The 15719-nt window shown below is 37.1% G+C and overlaps 1 protein-coding gene across 8 annotated transcripts in view; it reads right to left on the bottom strand.

The window, feature by feature from the left end:
• Positions 1-15719, bottom strand: part of LOC107321707 (ephrin type-A receptor 6) — a 438332-nt gene that overhangs the window by 390703 nt on the left and 31910 nt on the right. For all 8 annotated transcript variants that reach the window (XM_032448196.1, XM_015878904.2, XM_032448175.1 and 5 more), the window contains exon 2: positions 12834-12898. In XM_032448196.1, the coding sequence (XP_032304087.1) occupies positions 12834-12898 (65 nt within the window). The remainder of the gene's footprint in view (positions 1-12833; positions 12899-15719) is intronic.

The raw sequence follows: 15719 nt of genomic DNA, 5'->3' as shown, positions 1-15719 counted from the left end.
AAAGGCTTCTAATACAAGGCCAGACTACTGCAAACCCTTAAGAGCATATTAATTATTTTAATATAAAATTATTTTAATTTTATTACACATAGAATATCCACTTTTAGTATATAATTGCCACAGTCACTAAAGATGATAAAAGCAGGAGTTTGTCAAGAATTTCACTTAATTACTGAACATATCATACAAGAAAAAGCAACAAGAGTAAAGCATGTTTTGCTGCTGCCACTTTCATCTTTCTCTCTAGTAAATAAAAGAGCAACAACAACATATTTTGTGCCTTTTGTACAGTTCAGAGAGAATGCTTTTCAGAATACCTTGATATTTATCAACTCCTTAAGCATTTATGAGAACATTTCCTGTGCACATAGGAATTCCAAGGAGCAGTTCTCATGAGGTCAGTATAGTCTCTAAAAATACACTGGCTCAAATAGATTTTCAGTATGCAGCTGATATTTCCATAAATATTGCTTTTTTCCCATTTTCTTTTTTCCTTTCTTTTTCACGATTTTGCAATGAAGGCAATATTCAGTTTGCTATGCTTTATAGCTACATTCTTGTGCACAGTGAATGTTGAATTGTATCAGAAACAATATTATATTTAATTGTGAATGGATATGAATTAATTTTTGAATTTTAGTCTTTACATGCTGGCAGAAACAGTAAAAATTCTGTAACTCAACACAGCTTGAAATGCATCCTATGCAATTTTTAAGTGAGCTATACTTGTTTTCCAAGTCAAGTACTTTTTCTCTCACAAATTATCCCCTTTTCCATACAGGAAAAAAAAATGCAAGAATGTGTTAATTTTCATTAAATTATACTCTTTTTTTCTTACTCCTTTTTGTTAAGGCATGATATGAAGGTGAAATTTGCAGTGACTTAAAAGCTACTTTCTATGTGCACCAAACATAGATGTGCAGCCCCTATGTAGTATTCTTATCTATTTTAACTTCCAACCAATGCACTTTAGAAAAAAAACAGTATCAAGTTTAGCATACATTTTGTGGGGTTGTGGCACAGAAAATATAGATGTTTACAGTGCTCCACTACCTATGCTGTTTCTCATACTTAGAGTGGGAAACACAACAGAAAATCTACATGCTGCTACTGTTGTTCTATGACTTTTTTTGCAACAAAAGATGAAACATGCACTGAAAAATAATCAAGTTGATTTGTGTGTAATGGTTAAACTACATGTGACAGACAAGATACATTACAAAGCAGCATAGTAAGAAAACAAAATGAACAGTTTTACATTTGCTATTTGGTAGTTTCTGGGCACCAACCGCATGAACTAATTCTAACCAAGATACAAAACAAATATGATTAAGGAGAAAAAAAAAAGAAAAAAAAAAAAAGACATTTTAAGTAGCACTTTTGCTGCACTGAACATTTCAAGACTGCCTGCTTGTTTCCTTAATTGTAATCCTGATCCTAGTAAAAAGGGGGGTCTCAACAGTACAAAGTCCTTAATAGTCATGAGAGTACACAGACAAGTAAGAAAGAAAATATTTGGTGTGTGAAGGCAGTGGGGAAGATTTAATCATGGACAAGAAATAGAAACAGTCTCGCTAATTGCAGAATCACAGAATAGCTTGGCTTAAGTTGGAAGGAAATTATCACTTCATTCCAACTCCTCTGTACTTGATCCCAATGTCTGCGTCACTGATAAAGACACTGAAGAGCACCAGTCCCAAGGCAGACACCCAGGGGACACCACTTACATCTGGCCTGCACCTGGATGAAGAAACATCCCCAACACCACTCTGGCTACAACCATCCAACTTATTATTTATTCACCTAATTGTCCAACCTTCAAATCCAAATCTCTTCAATTTAGAGAACAGGGTGTTACATGGGACCATGTTAAAGGCCTTGCACACATCCAGATAGACAACATCAATTATCCTCCATTTGTCCACCAATGCTGTCAGTCCATTATTATGATAGACCTGAATTTCAGATACGTGGATTCAGCATGGATTTTAACACTCTGCTCTGTTTTATGTTAAAATTCAGAGAGGATGAAATGGAGATCACAGAATCATAGAATAACTGGGGTTGGAAGGAGCCTCAAGAGAACATCGAGTCCAACCCCCTGTAAAGCAGGTACCATACAATGAGATGATAAACTCTCAGCTTGACATCCTAGTTAAGAGGTCATCCTGCTACAAACACAGTAATAATTATGGTTTTGCTTAGCAGATATCCTATAGTAATGATTTCAGTTATAGACAAAATTTTGCTTTATTAGAAACATATTTGTATACAACATCATCTAAACTAAATAGGAATGGAAAAATAATTCAAACAGTATATACAGCAATATTATCATGAAGTTCAGGCTTACTACATAGTAGATTAAAAACAAAACAAATTGCCTTCCGTTAAGCAGTTTAGAGTCTACTTCTACAGCTTTATTTTAACAGATGACTATTTAAACATATAACTGTTCTGTACTGAACCATATTGTATGCATTTTCTTACAAGTGGGTGATGTGTTGTTTTGGATTTTTTTAATTATTTGTTTGTTTCTTTTTTTAATTTGCAGATAATTATATCTCATTGTTTAGGGTATGAATGCTTTAGATCTATGACCGCACAGAGGCAAGCACAAATTGGCCCCAATGAGTTTGCAATATCTAAATAAGAACATGACTATGTTTTACCAATAGCTTTCCTCTATGGAATCTATAATCAGATGTTTCACACAAAACCAAATGAATACTAACTACAATACTGCACAAAAAGGAGGACATGATAATAGATGGAACAAGCACTGGTAACCCTGCATCCATACCATGGGAACTCAATCACAGATAGTATTTTAAGATCATATACAAATAAAAATTGAGATTTTTGCCTCTTTGATAGGAAATACCAAGAAAAACAAAAACTTATGTACGTGACAAACTTGCACAGAGCTGTATAGACATATATACTTTTCAAGAAAACTTTTAATGTTCTAAGAAGTGTTCTTAAATGAAACATGGGAGTGGAATCTCAAAGGTAAATCACCTCAAATTAACAACAGTAATTCCTCTAGAAAAGCTTTCTTTGACAGTTGCATGTACCTAATCATCAAAACCCTTCTGATCAATATTCATCTCAAGAAAAACAACCTTCTATTTACCTTTTTCCTCATACAGCCCGCCTTAAACGTCAAAAAGGGTTCTAAATATGGCACTGCAGAGCACAGTGTCTGATTATGTTCAAATTACTGTTCTACTATGTGATTTAAAATATTTTGCTTAATGTCATCTCTCAATTCCCCAGACTGTGTGAAAATCTGATTAGCCTTACTTTTCCTTCATCTCTGTTAAATGTTCTGACAGCTAAATCCCTACCTTCTACTAAACTTATTATTAAAACCATATTCTTGGTGACACCTTTGAAATCTGGCTGCTGAGCTTTCACAGACACAACTTTATATCTTTACTGCCGCAGAATTGTTGTAACAGAGGATTTTACACCTTCAGATGCTTTTTCTCAGAAATGTTCCCAAGCGTTTAAAGAGTTTATTTCTTGCTACTTTTGCAACATCTGAATGAATGGGTGCAATGTTCTGTTTCATAGACTATTCAAAGATACTTTTCTGGAATAGAAGTGAAAGACTTAAAAGAGTATGTGTCTTCTGTGATCCTGACATTTTTTCATATTGACTTCAAATTTGTGTACTGGGTCTGGCTGGAATGGAGTTAATTTTCTTCATAGCACCTGCGTGGTGCTGAGTTTTAGATTTGTGACCAAAATACACTAATGTTTTAGCTATTGCTGAACAGAGCTTATGCAGTATCAAGGCCTTTTCTATTTCTTACTCTGCCCCCTCAAGGAGTACACGAGAGGTTGGAAAGAGATTGGAGAGCTGTCCCAAGTGACCAAAGGAAAATCCTATCCCATATAAATGCAATGCTCAGCAATACAGCTGGTGAGTATTCTTCAGAGTATTTGTTGCTCAGAGTCTGGCTGGGCATCAGTTTGCTGGTGGGAGGTCACGAGTGATGGCTCTTTTCCTCATATAACTATCAAGACTTAGGATTTTCCCTCACATTTGCCTTTCTATGCTTCTTTCCCACTCTACTGGTTGGAAGTAAGCAAGCAACTGTGGGGACTCAGCAGGCAACTGGTCCACTCACCAAAATATGGCATTAAGGAAGCAGAGATGTCTTTGAACTATGATGCCTTTTTCACTGTGTCACATTTCTCAAACTACAGGGCTCTTATCAGACTAAAAACTGATAAATACTTTCAGATTTCATAATTAAGATTCTAAATGCCCTAAAGCATCTTGTTTACCCCACAAATTACCTCCCCAAAAGCTATTAGATCATGTGATACTTGCGTGCCATGTCACACAAGTATTTTACAATATTCAAACATAGACTACATAAGTGAAAAATTATGATTACATATCATATAGATATACAGCATCATATTAGAAACAATAAAAATGAAATATAATTACAATTTTTTTGAAATAAGACTATTCAAAGGTAAGTTATTTAGAAAAATTTTAAAACACAGGATGAGATGAATATTTTGGTCAGGAAAATTCATCCAAGGATGTTGTCTGTTTACATATCTAAGAGCAGGAATCTCAATTATATCTAATGAGTAGATTACTATGAGTTATAAAACAGCAGTTCTGGAAGACAACCATTGAAGATGGTTGAGAATCAGCTGAACATGAGCTCCTAATATTATTACTACAGTGAAGAAGCCTAGTGGGAACTCTTTGATGTTTAAACAGGAGAATAGTAAAGAAAAGTGGCATGATGATTTGCAACTGCAGAAAACCATAAAACTGGCTATAAAATACTGCTTACTTCTGTCAATATTCTTGAAAAAGAAGAGACACATAATGACTTGAACTTTGGAGAAGTAGAAGAAGAAGCAATAAAGGTTTTCATCTACTTAGATACAACATGAGACTGAGAAGGAAGAACAGTAGGAAACAGAAGGAAACTGAAAAACAGTGATCTAATTAATTAATGGAACAAATTATGAAAAGAAATTACAGTTACTTGATGTCTTTTAAAAAGACAGACTTTAGTGAAATGCTTCTTACTGAATTAATGTAATGACAATGCTTGAATCAGCCTCTGATGTAAGGGCATTCTGATGAATTCTTCTTTCTGGTCATGAATAATTTAAATATCTACTGAGGTCTAATGGTTACAATATTAAATGTGAAGATTAGAAGTACTGTTGATATTGTAATTCTCATTGCAACATGACATTTTCAAATCAACTTGTCCTTAATATTAATATGACCAAGCGGATATGCAAATTTAGAAGTTTACAAATACATATAACCTATCCAATTTTCTTTTCATAGACAAATCTAAGCAACTATAGTTAAGAGAATTTGCATTTTTTCATGCTATACTCTGTACTATTATTTCTATGTTGTTATATTTTTGTACAATGTAGTTCTACTCTGCTTGTAGATAACAAGATAATATAAAAAGCAGAACTCAATTGTGGAAGAGTAATGCTATATTTACAATGCACTATCTATCTTTTTCTTACGATGTCATATTCCCACCTAAGCATGCTTAATGCACTAACCTCACTTACTTAATGTTTGTGTTAGTGTCTTCACCATATATTACTTAGTTTTATGTCTCAGATACTGGGTCATCTCTTTTGTTACTATTTTCTTACTAATTCAATATCTCTCATTTATTACTTCCCCACATTATATCCACTTCTTTAACCACTAAATCTGTGCTTAATCCCATAGAAAAAAAACTGGCCTTGTAACAACCACAGCACCACAGACTGTAGTGGGAAAATTTTAAAAGTATCATATTTTCCCAAGTTCACTAAATTGACTTCAGCTGGAACTCTGGCTAATGGTTCATATGAACTCAACTGGACTGCCCACTTGCTTATACTTAACACACTCTTTTTAAATTGATGAGAGGGTTCTTTCCCATTTTTTTTATTTTTTTTTAATCGATCCAGGCAAAACTTCTGCGTTTTCAAGGTTACAGAGTGAGAGTTTGTTGAGTAAATAACTATTTTCATTCCATGGCACATACTTTTTCATAAATCAATCAGACATTATGAAGACATTTTGCCCAAAGAACAGAGAAAGTATTAGGTGTGTCCATTACTAAAGACGAAACTTTAGGCAGCCCATCATTGAAAAGCTAACCCGGAACTCAGTCAACAAAAACTGATTCTGCTGACCTCAAGAATATTAATTACACTGCATTTAGTTCTAATACTTAATTTACTATCATTTCAAAATGCAAGGAAAAAACTGTCAAGCAAATAAGAAACAACTGTAAGAAACAGCACTGTATACACAAGCTTCAGGAAGGCTGTACAAACAATGGGGAAGAAAAGGAAAAATAAATCACATATTACAAAATAATGGATAATGCAGTTGTGCATGACTCATTGCAGCTAAATGGTTATACTGCATATAAATGCTAAATAGAAATCCACTGTGTTGTATACTCACTTGGGAATGTACCAAGCAAGTACCTGTTTGGGAGGTTACCAAAACTGATAAAAGCTGGCTTTCTGTTTATTTTTTCTTTTTCTTTTTTTTTCTTTTTTTTTTTTTCTTTTTTAATATACTATAAATAGAAACACTAGGAGATGAATGTTAAACAATGTTAAAGATCCTCAAATTTCAGAAGAATAACTCCTACAAGTTTTTTATTCTACTTCAACCTAGCCTTATAGTTTGTTTGTATATATTAAGCATGATGTAGTGATGTAGAATAAGGGGTGGAATGTCATGGTTTGATTATTTTTGGTTACTGGTATTCCATATCATAACTGGGAGTTAATGCCCCATCCCTGGAGGTGTTCAAGGCCAGGTAGGTTGGGACCCTGGGCAACCTGATCTAGTAAACATGGAAGTTTGGTGGCCTAGCCAGGCAGGGGGGTTGGAGCTTCGTGATCCTTGAGGTCCCTTCCAGCCCGGGTCATTCTGTGATTCTGTGAGGTTGCCTCTCAGCCTTTTTGCTCCAGGTGTCCAATGCAACTGTCTTCATCCTCTTCTCACAGGATGTCTTCCAGCCCTACTACCAGTTTTCTTGCTGTTTGGGCAATGTCATGGACTTTAATATCTTTTTTATATCATGGAGACCAGAACTGCATGCAATTATTTAGGTGAGACTGCACCAATGATAAATATGGCAGGAGAATAATCTCTTTTGACTGGCTAGCTATGCTGTGTTTAATGCATCCCAAAATGTGGTTTGCCCTCTTGGCTGCCTGAGTACACTACAGACTCATGTTGAACCTGCTGTCAACCAATACATTCAGATGCCCTTCTGCTAAGCTACTCTCCAGACACTAAACTCAGTATTTGTATTTGATCAATTGCTAATTGTCCAGTGTTCCAATGTATCTAGATTCTTTTGCAAGGCCTTTCATCCCTCCAGGATTCAGCAGCACCTCCCAGTTTAGCATCATCAGCAAACCTGATGAAAATGCAATCTCCTCCTACATGCAGATCACTGATAAAAATACTAAACAGGAATGGCTGTAGAATTAAGCCCTGGAGAACACTGCTGGCACCATCCACCATTCAGATTCACTGTATTCACTACGACACTTTGAGCTCTACCATCAAGCCAGTTCATCACCTAGTGTAGCATGAACCTATTTATCTCACAGTTGGACAATTTGTTCAGAAGGATGCCATGAGGATCTATATCAAAGGCCTTACTGAAATACAGAAAGATTCCATCCACTGCTGTCCCTTCATCCACTGAGCAGTAACCTTATAATAGAAGGAAATCAAATTACTAAGGCAAGACTTTCCATACGCAAGCCCATGCTGACTATGCCTGATAATAACTTTGTTCAAATATCTCTTTCAGTAGACTCCAGGACAATCTACTTTGTAAATTATCCATGGACTGAGGTTACTCCAATAAGTTTGTCGTTTCTTTTGTCTTCTCTCATGTAGATGGATGTGACACTGGCTAGATTCCGGTCAGCAGGGACCTGCCCAGACTCACACGAGCTTTGGTAAATTGTTGAGAGGGGCATATCTACAACATCTGCTAATTACTTCAGCACTCCAGTGTGCATCCCAACCAGCTCCATGAATGCTGAGCTAATACAACTGTCCCCTTACAAACTTAAGTAACCACAGATGACAAATCACTATTCCCTTAATTATGAATCTCACACTCTAGGTAGCTCAAGATCTGTAGTTACTGTTAAATACTGAGGGAAAAAAAAAGAAAAAGAAAAAAGAAAAAAAAGAAAAAAAAACCAAAAAACAAAAAACAAAAAACAAAACAACATAAGGCATTAAATGCCTTTTCTTTTTCCCCCATCCTACTTGATATGTGACCATCCACTGCAAGTACTGACCTGCTGCTGACATACTTGAAAGAGCTATTTTTGTTGTCTGACACCACAGTGGCCAGTGTCAACTCAAGCTGGGCTTTGGCTTTTCTTGTTTTCTCCCTGCAGATGTGAACTGCAGCTCTGCACTCTCCCTGTGAAGCCAAACCTTGCTTCCAGAGTGTCACAGATGATATTATATACTTCACTTGTGAGAAGAGACAGTTATATTTTACTGCTAGAAGGTAGTGATTTAACAAATCTTACATGACTTGACAAGGTTCATGATGGTAAGGTCACTTGATTATGTACTGAATAGACAACAGGGTCAGCCAAAACTGTTAAGGAGACCCTCTCATTTAGTCATGAGGTTTAGAATGGATCCTCTGGACTTTATGTCTAAGGAATTATAAGTGCAATCAATCCTTTATGTCGCTCAATACCATACAGCAAGTTAGAAAGCTATTAGCAGATAAGAAGTCTCTCAATCTTATAAGAAGTTTCAAGAAGCTATCAGATAGTCACTTAGTGAAAATATGTTGCAAGTAAGGAATTTCTCAGCTTTGATGAATAACGTTGAGACTTGAAATTTCCTACTCAAGGAGAAGATTCTGGCATTGCCTGAGGTCATGCAATGACAGCTCAGAAGTCCCTGGGCTGTCCATTATTTGTGGGGTAAGACGAATGACTACTAGTAGTAACTGCATACCAGCCATATTTGATTCATACATGCTATTTCCTCGATGTCCACCTTGATCCCAGTTCATTTATCATGACCAAATGTATCCATCAGACCCAACAGTGATAGCTATTGCCTGAGAAGGGATATAGGTGAAAGGCCAGGTTAGGGAGACAGTGCATCACCACACAGAGGTCATATATTTTCTTTTTCTACTCTAGTTGCAAAACAAAGTTTCCTGTTCAGTCAGGTAAGTCTTCTGCCCTACCTATTTATTGACTTGCAGCACAATGGGATTTTAAAAGATGGTTCTTGAAAAGCAACTAGCTCTCATAGACTCCTGAACTCTTCAAAGCAAATTGCCAGAGGTTACTGCTAAACAACTTCCTCAGAAGCTTAAAGTATACACCCTTAAAGTGCTGGCTGGCAACTTTAATGAGCAACCTAAAGGTTTTCAACCTAAATGTCCTTGTCAAACTCCCATCAAGCTCTTCCAGCACCTGGTGCAGAAGCCAGCTACACTCGCATGGGTGCTGTGTGAGTTCAAGGAGCTCTGTGATTGGCTCATGAGAGAGCTCACCTTAGAAGAGACCTCCACTGACATTGAGAGAGGTTGTTTCACACAAAGCTGCATGTATAGGATTCACATGGTGGCAGATGATGACTCTCTATCTGAAGGAAGAAGTCAGGATGCAGAGAGAAAGGAGAGGGAAGGCCCTGCACAGCAGCATGCTGCGAGGAGAAGCGGTACATAGCATACCTCCTCACAGTCACAGTTGCAAAGGACTGAAACCAGAGGCACTGTGAATGGGCTTCATTGTGCTCACTGAGGGCAGAGTGAAGAACCAGCCTATCCCAAACAACCTCTGGGTGCTGGTGCCTCAAGAGTGAGCACACTGGACAGGCAGAAGACATGTCTCAGTATACATATTCTCAGGATAATTTAAATGAAAATACTACAGTAATACATTCCAGTTCAGTTTTCATCTTTAGCGTCTTTAATATTTTATAAGCTTAAGTAATGCAGTTTTCCGTATTTTAATAGTTCTATGCAGTTCTTCAGTATGATCGATTATCAAAAACATTATGTACATTTGCTGTATTTTAATGAAGTTTGTCAGAATGAGACTAACCCAGAAAAACCAGCAAACATTAATTTTAATCAGCACTTCTGCTTATCCTTTTAAGAGAACTCTCATTTTTTATGTTGTTCATCTCCACTATTTATTTTGCTTTGTTGGCTGTTTCTTTTTCCTGCACTGTTTCAGATGTCCAGCATTACCACTAGCTGTTGGTGCTCACAACAGACTTTACAGGACCAGTACACTAACTAAGCTATTTTCTTTCATGGCACTGTGAAACACAGAGGACCTTTTTTTCCCTCAATCATCTCCTGCTGTATATGACCAGTGACTCAGTCTCCTTCCTAAACTGATCATGCTTCTTGCACCCTCAGTAAGTTTGTAGATAACACCAAGTTGGGAGAGAGTGTTGAGGGAGGAGACAAGGGCACAACAGAGGGACCTGGATAGAATGGATCGATGGGCCAAGGTTAAGGGCATGAGTTTCAATAGGGTCAAGTGTTGGGTCCTGCATTTTGGTCACAACAACCCCAGGCAACCCTACAGGCTTGGGGAGATGTGGCTGGAAAGCTGCCTGATGGAAAGGGACCTTGGTTTGCTGATGGACAGTCGGCTGAATATGAGCCAGCAGCGTGCCCAGGTGTCCAAGAGGGCCAATGGCATCCTGGCTTGTATCAGGAATGGTGTAGTGAGCAGGACTAGGGAAGTCATCCTGCCCTTGTGCTCAGTATTGGTGAGACCTCACCCCAAGTACTGTGTTCAGTTTTGGGCACCTCAGTACAGAAAGGACATTGAGGTGCTGACACAGGTCCAGAGAAGGGCAACGAGGCTTGTGAAGGGCTTGAAAAATCAACCCTTTGAGGAGAGGCTGAGGGAGCTGGGGCAGTAAGCCGTATTTCTTATTTTATATATCCTCTTTTCCCTATTCTAATAACCTCTTTACTCCCACATACTTACACTAAGAATTAAAATACAACAACAACACAACACATTTTACTTATTGGTAAATTTTCTAATAAAATTCCAAGCACTACTTTAAAGGTAAACTCTCTCTATGCCAATAAGTGCTCCTTACTCTTAGGACATGGCAAAGCCATTTTCCTAAAAACAACAATATGCTGCAAAATGAATGTTAAGGGTAGGAATGATCAACCAAAATAAATATTTTATAATAGCTACATTTTATATCAACTTTAAGTGCATTTTTGTGCTTGTATACCGCAGCTGTTGTTACCGGATTAACTAAAACTTTTCAGAATTTACAGAATATCTGAAATTATATCTAATTTAATTTCCAAATGCCAGCCTCCCTGTTTAATTGGATGGAATTCATCACAAAACTAGAACAATATATATATATATTTACTTTCTCAGCACAATGTACAGCAGAATTTGCTTTTTTTAGAGCAAATAATAACGTGAAAATACAGTGACAAATTTAATATACAAGACTATTTGTTTCATCTAGGTTTTCTGGAGGAAAAGAAAAATTGCAGAATTATATCAGACTACATGAGACTGAATATAAAATGAGAAACATGGAAGTATCTACAACAGAATAAAATGATGTCTAGGAATACAACGGACTGGAAAAAAAAAAAAAGGAAAGAAAAAAAAAAAAGAAAAGAAAAAAAAAAGTAATTTGTGAAGCTTAAAATAGCCTGAGATTAAGAAATGTCACATTGCTTGAAATCCCTGGGGGTAGAGGCACAGAAGGCATTTCACAAACATGAATTATTAAGGATAGACAATTTCTACTTCCTTCAGGAATGGATTACAAGAAGTAAAATATATTAAAGTGGAACAAGATTTTTCACTCAGCAAAATAATACTTTCTGAGCTAACTTCAGAGAATCTGGAAACTCTGTTACATACACGAGAAATAAGAGAGAACACCAGCTAATATAAAAGCAGGTGATACATAATCAAGAGCTGCACGTACAATGATATCAGGACTAGAAGCCAATGTGATAAGCGTTAAATGCTCCAGGACACTGTATCTTAGTTCAACAGTTATCATACAAATGTCTCTTAAGATCTGTAAAGTGCATCAACCAGGTAGAAAGAGATCACAACCTCTGAAATGTAGCCACTGGCAAAGATCTGACAACTGTTCTTCAAATAACACCACCTCCAAATATACCATATACCTGCAATGCTCTACAGCCCTGAACAGAATGTCAAGTGCCTGTCCATTTGTACTAACAATGCTGTAAAACTGCAACTTTAAACATGAATAGTGAACCTTAATCTAGAACAGTGCATTGAGGCAACAAGCCCAAGTGAAGTTTTCTTTCCAAAATGTTCACACTAGTTTTATGGCATTACCACATTTTTTAATGTTTTCCCGATTTAGCAAACCTGATGCCATCTTACTAAATCCTCATTTCAATCAAGTTATAAAATCAAAACTCGAATTTCCTTCTAATTTACAAAAAAAAGTGTATTCATAAACACAGCCACAAACGTAAGAATTTTTGATGTGTAACTTCATGATGCATAACAGTTAGAATGAGATTTTAAAATGTGATGGATTCTTAAACAAGAAAAAGCATAACAATGTGCACAATGTGATCATTATTACATCTGTTATTCCCTTTTACAATACAGTCTGGTCTAGAGCTGAGAACCAAAATCTTTCCATCAAGTCCATACTGCAATCCACTCAGGTATAATGGCCATTCACTTCAGTAGTGACAGAATTCAAACTCAAGACAATAAAACCAAAATAGTGACTGACTTACCCCATTTAAAGGAAATGTTTTCCATCCTAATTCTCCAAGGACAGCTGTAGTATCAAGCAGCACAACTGAAAATGGAAAAAGAAATGGTATGTTTGTGGTGGTGTTTGGATTAGACATATAAAAGACAGTAAAATATAAACTACTATGAACGAAACAAGTTATATCAGCCAGGTACATCTGCTTAATGCTATTAAAGCAATGAAATTATAGAATCATAGAATGGCTTGGGTTGGAAGGGACACCAAAGATCAATAAAGCTCCAACCCCACTGCTGCATGCAGGGCCACCAACCTCCTCATTTAATACTAGACCAGGCTGCCCAGGGCCTCATCCAATCTGGCCTTGAACACCTCCAGGGGCAGGGCATCCACAACTTCTCTGGGCAGCCTGTGCCAGCAGCTCACCACCCTCACAGTAAAGAACTTCCCCCTGATATCCAACCTAAATCTTTCCCCCCTCAACTTAAAATTATTTCACCTTGTACTACCGTTATCTATGCTTTCAAAGAGTTGACACCCCTCCTGTTTATAGGCTTCCTTTAGGTACTGGAAAGCTTCAGTGAGGTCACCCTGCAGCCTTCTTTTCTCCAGGCTGAACAAGCCCAGCTCCTTCAGCCTGCCTTCACAGGGGAGGTACTCCAGCCTTCTGATCATCTTTGTGGCCCTCCTCTGGACCCTCTCCAACAGCTCACTGTCTTTCTTGTACTGGGGGCTCTGGACCTGGACGCAGCACTCCAGATGGAGCCTCACAAGAGCATAGCAGAGAGGCACAATCCCTGTCCCTGCTGGTCACCCCAATTCTGATGGAGCCCAGGATACCATTTGCTTTCCAAGCTGCAACAGTGCACTGCTGGCCCACATAAAGTTTTTCATCCACCAAGACCCTCAGGTTCTTCTCTGCAGCGCTACACTCAAGAACTGTTCCTCCCAGTCTGTATATATGCCTGGGATTCCCCTTGCCCAAGTGCAGTGTTGGAGTAGAAATAAAAACACAGCCAAAATATTTGAGTTTTTGAGGCTTATATCTCATTATTAAATGTCTCAGAACATAAACTCTACAAAAACTAAACTTTTTGCAGAAATTGTTGCTAATTTACCATATACTACCAATGTTGCTTCATCATTAAAAGGCTTCTGAATACGTGTGCACGATTTTGCAAATCTAGAAATTCTGTATGTGAATTTACACATTAAAGGATAGGCAGAAAAACAACAGTTTCAAAAGAAAGATGTTTTAAAAAAAGCCGCAAGTTTTCAAGAAGTAAATGGAAGATACACAACACACAAACTGTACAGTTCTGAACTCAGAAAGACAAACAACTTATGGTTGGTACTTTAGCTCGAATATCACAACGCAGAAAGCTGTTACAATTATTTTGTATAGCTTCTGCAATATTTATTTTTTTAATATATGACAGGATGCACATTATTGTATATTGCAAAATCCTTCTGCACTATTTTAATATGTTAAATTACATTAGCAACATTTTTTCTCTTCTTTTCACTACTAATGTGAAAATTATACAGAATACAGATCGTAGCAATAAAGAAGCTGACTATAAACTAAATATTTAGTATTAGAGATTTCATACCTACAGGTACTACTGCCCTCTAATGGAATTGTTTAATCTGACCTAATTTAATTTTTAAAATGTAAATTACAATTTAATATGAAATTAAGTACTGAATAGTGCATTTGATTTCAATTGTCAAGCTACTATGTTTTGAAAGCTCAGTTCCTCCTCACGGCCCACAAATTCCCATTCTTCTTCTGACTGCTATATGATGGAGAAAAATAAGCTATTATCATTTCATAGAATCACAGAATCATAGAATGAATTAGGTTGGAGTGGATCTTAAAGATCATCTCATTTCAACTTCACTGCCAAGGGCAACGTTGACAGCAATTAGATCAGGCTGTCCAGGATCCCATCCAACCCAGCCTTGAATGCCTCCAGTGATGAGGCATCCACAACCTTGCTGGGTAGCCTGTGACAATACCTCACTACACTCTTCCTAACATGCGTCCTAAATCTCCGCTCTTTTAGTTTAAAGCCATTCCCCCTTGTCCTGTCACTGTCAGATCATATAAAAAGTTGGGCTCTGGACTGCTTATAAGCTGCCCTCAAGTACTGGAAGGCCACAATGAAGTATCCCCAGAGCCTTCTCCAACCTAAACAAGCCAACTGCCTCAGCCTTTCTTTGCAGGATAGGTGTCCCTAGCATTTTGATCATCATATGAGTTTGATACCATTTTGCATACAATTGGGGGGTTTATGCTGTTGCACATTATCTTCCATCTCTTATATGTGCATTGATTGTTTGGACAATAAAAGCAACAGCTACATATAGTTATATGTATAGATAGATAATGTGTGACTATAAAACATTACATCATCACTGATATACATCAGATCATGGCTTTCTTGCCTTATGGAAAAGAAAAAAAAATGACATACAAACTACTAGGACATATCCGCTGATTAGAGGGAACCTGGCCTAAAATCTTCCTTAGTCTTCTGTACTAGTGGCAATTAGAGCTTTTCTGTATTTGACTGTATGTTGACTTCTAACCTCAAATTCAAATAGTCTTAACAGTGAATTTACAGCCAGGTAGCAAACTCAACATTATTAAATGTTTAATCATTAGTCTGAAAAAACTAATGACATTTTTAAAAAATATTCCACAAAGAGGGTGATGCTTTTACTCACCATTTCTTCACCTTTTCACCAGTTTACAGATCTTTATTAATAATTCAAAGGTAAATTCAACCTGTTATTTTACATGCCTCGTTTTGTTTCCAAAAATGGAATCCCTATCCCCTAGGGATCACTGCTGCCTTCTCATCTGTTTGCATCAGGTTCCCAAACTCCTGTTCAAGAGTCA

The sequence above is a fragment of the Coturnix japonica genome, chromosome 1 (assembly GCF_001577835.2).
Source record: "Coturnix japonica isolate 7356 chromosome 1, Coturnix japonica 2.1, whole genome shotgun sequence".
Classification (NCBI taxonomy): domain Eukaryota; kingdom Metazoa; phylum Chordata; class Aves; order Galliformes; family Phasianidae; genus Coturnix; species Coturnix japonica.
The sequence above is the reverse complement of the archived record's forward strand: the minus strand, read 5'-3'. Positions and strand labels throughout refer to the sequence as shown.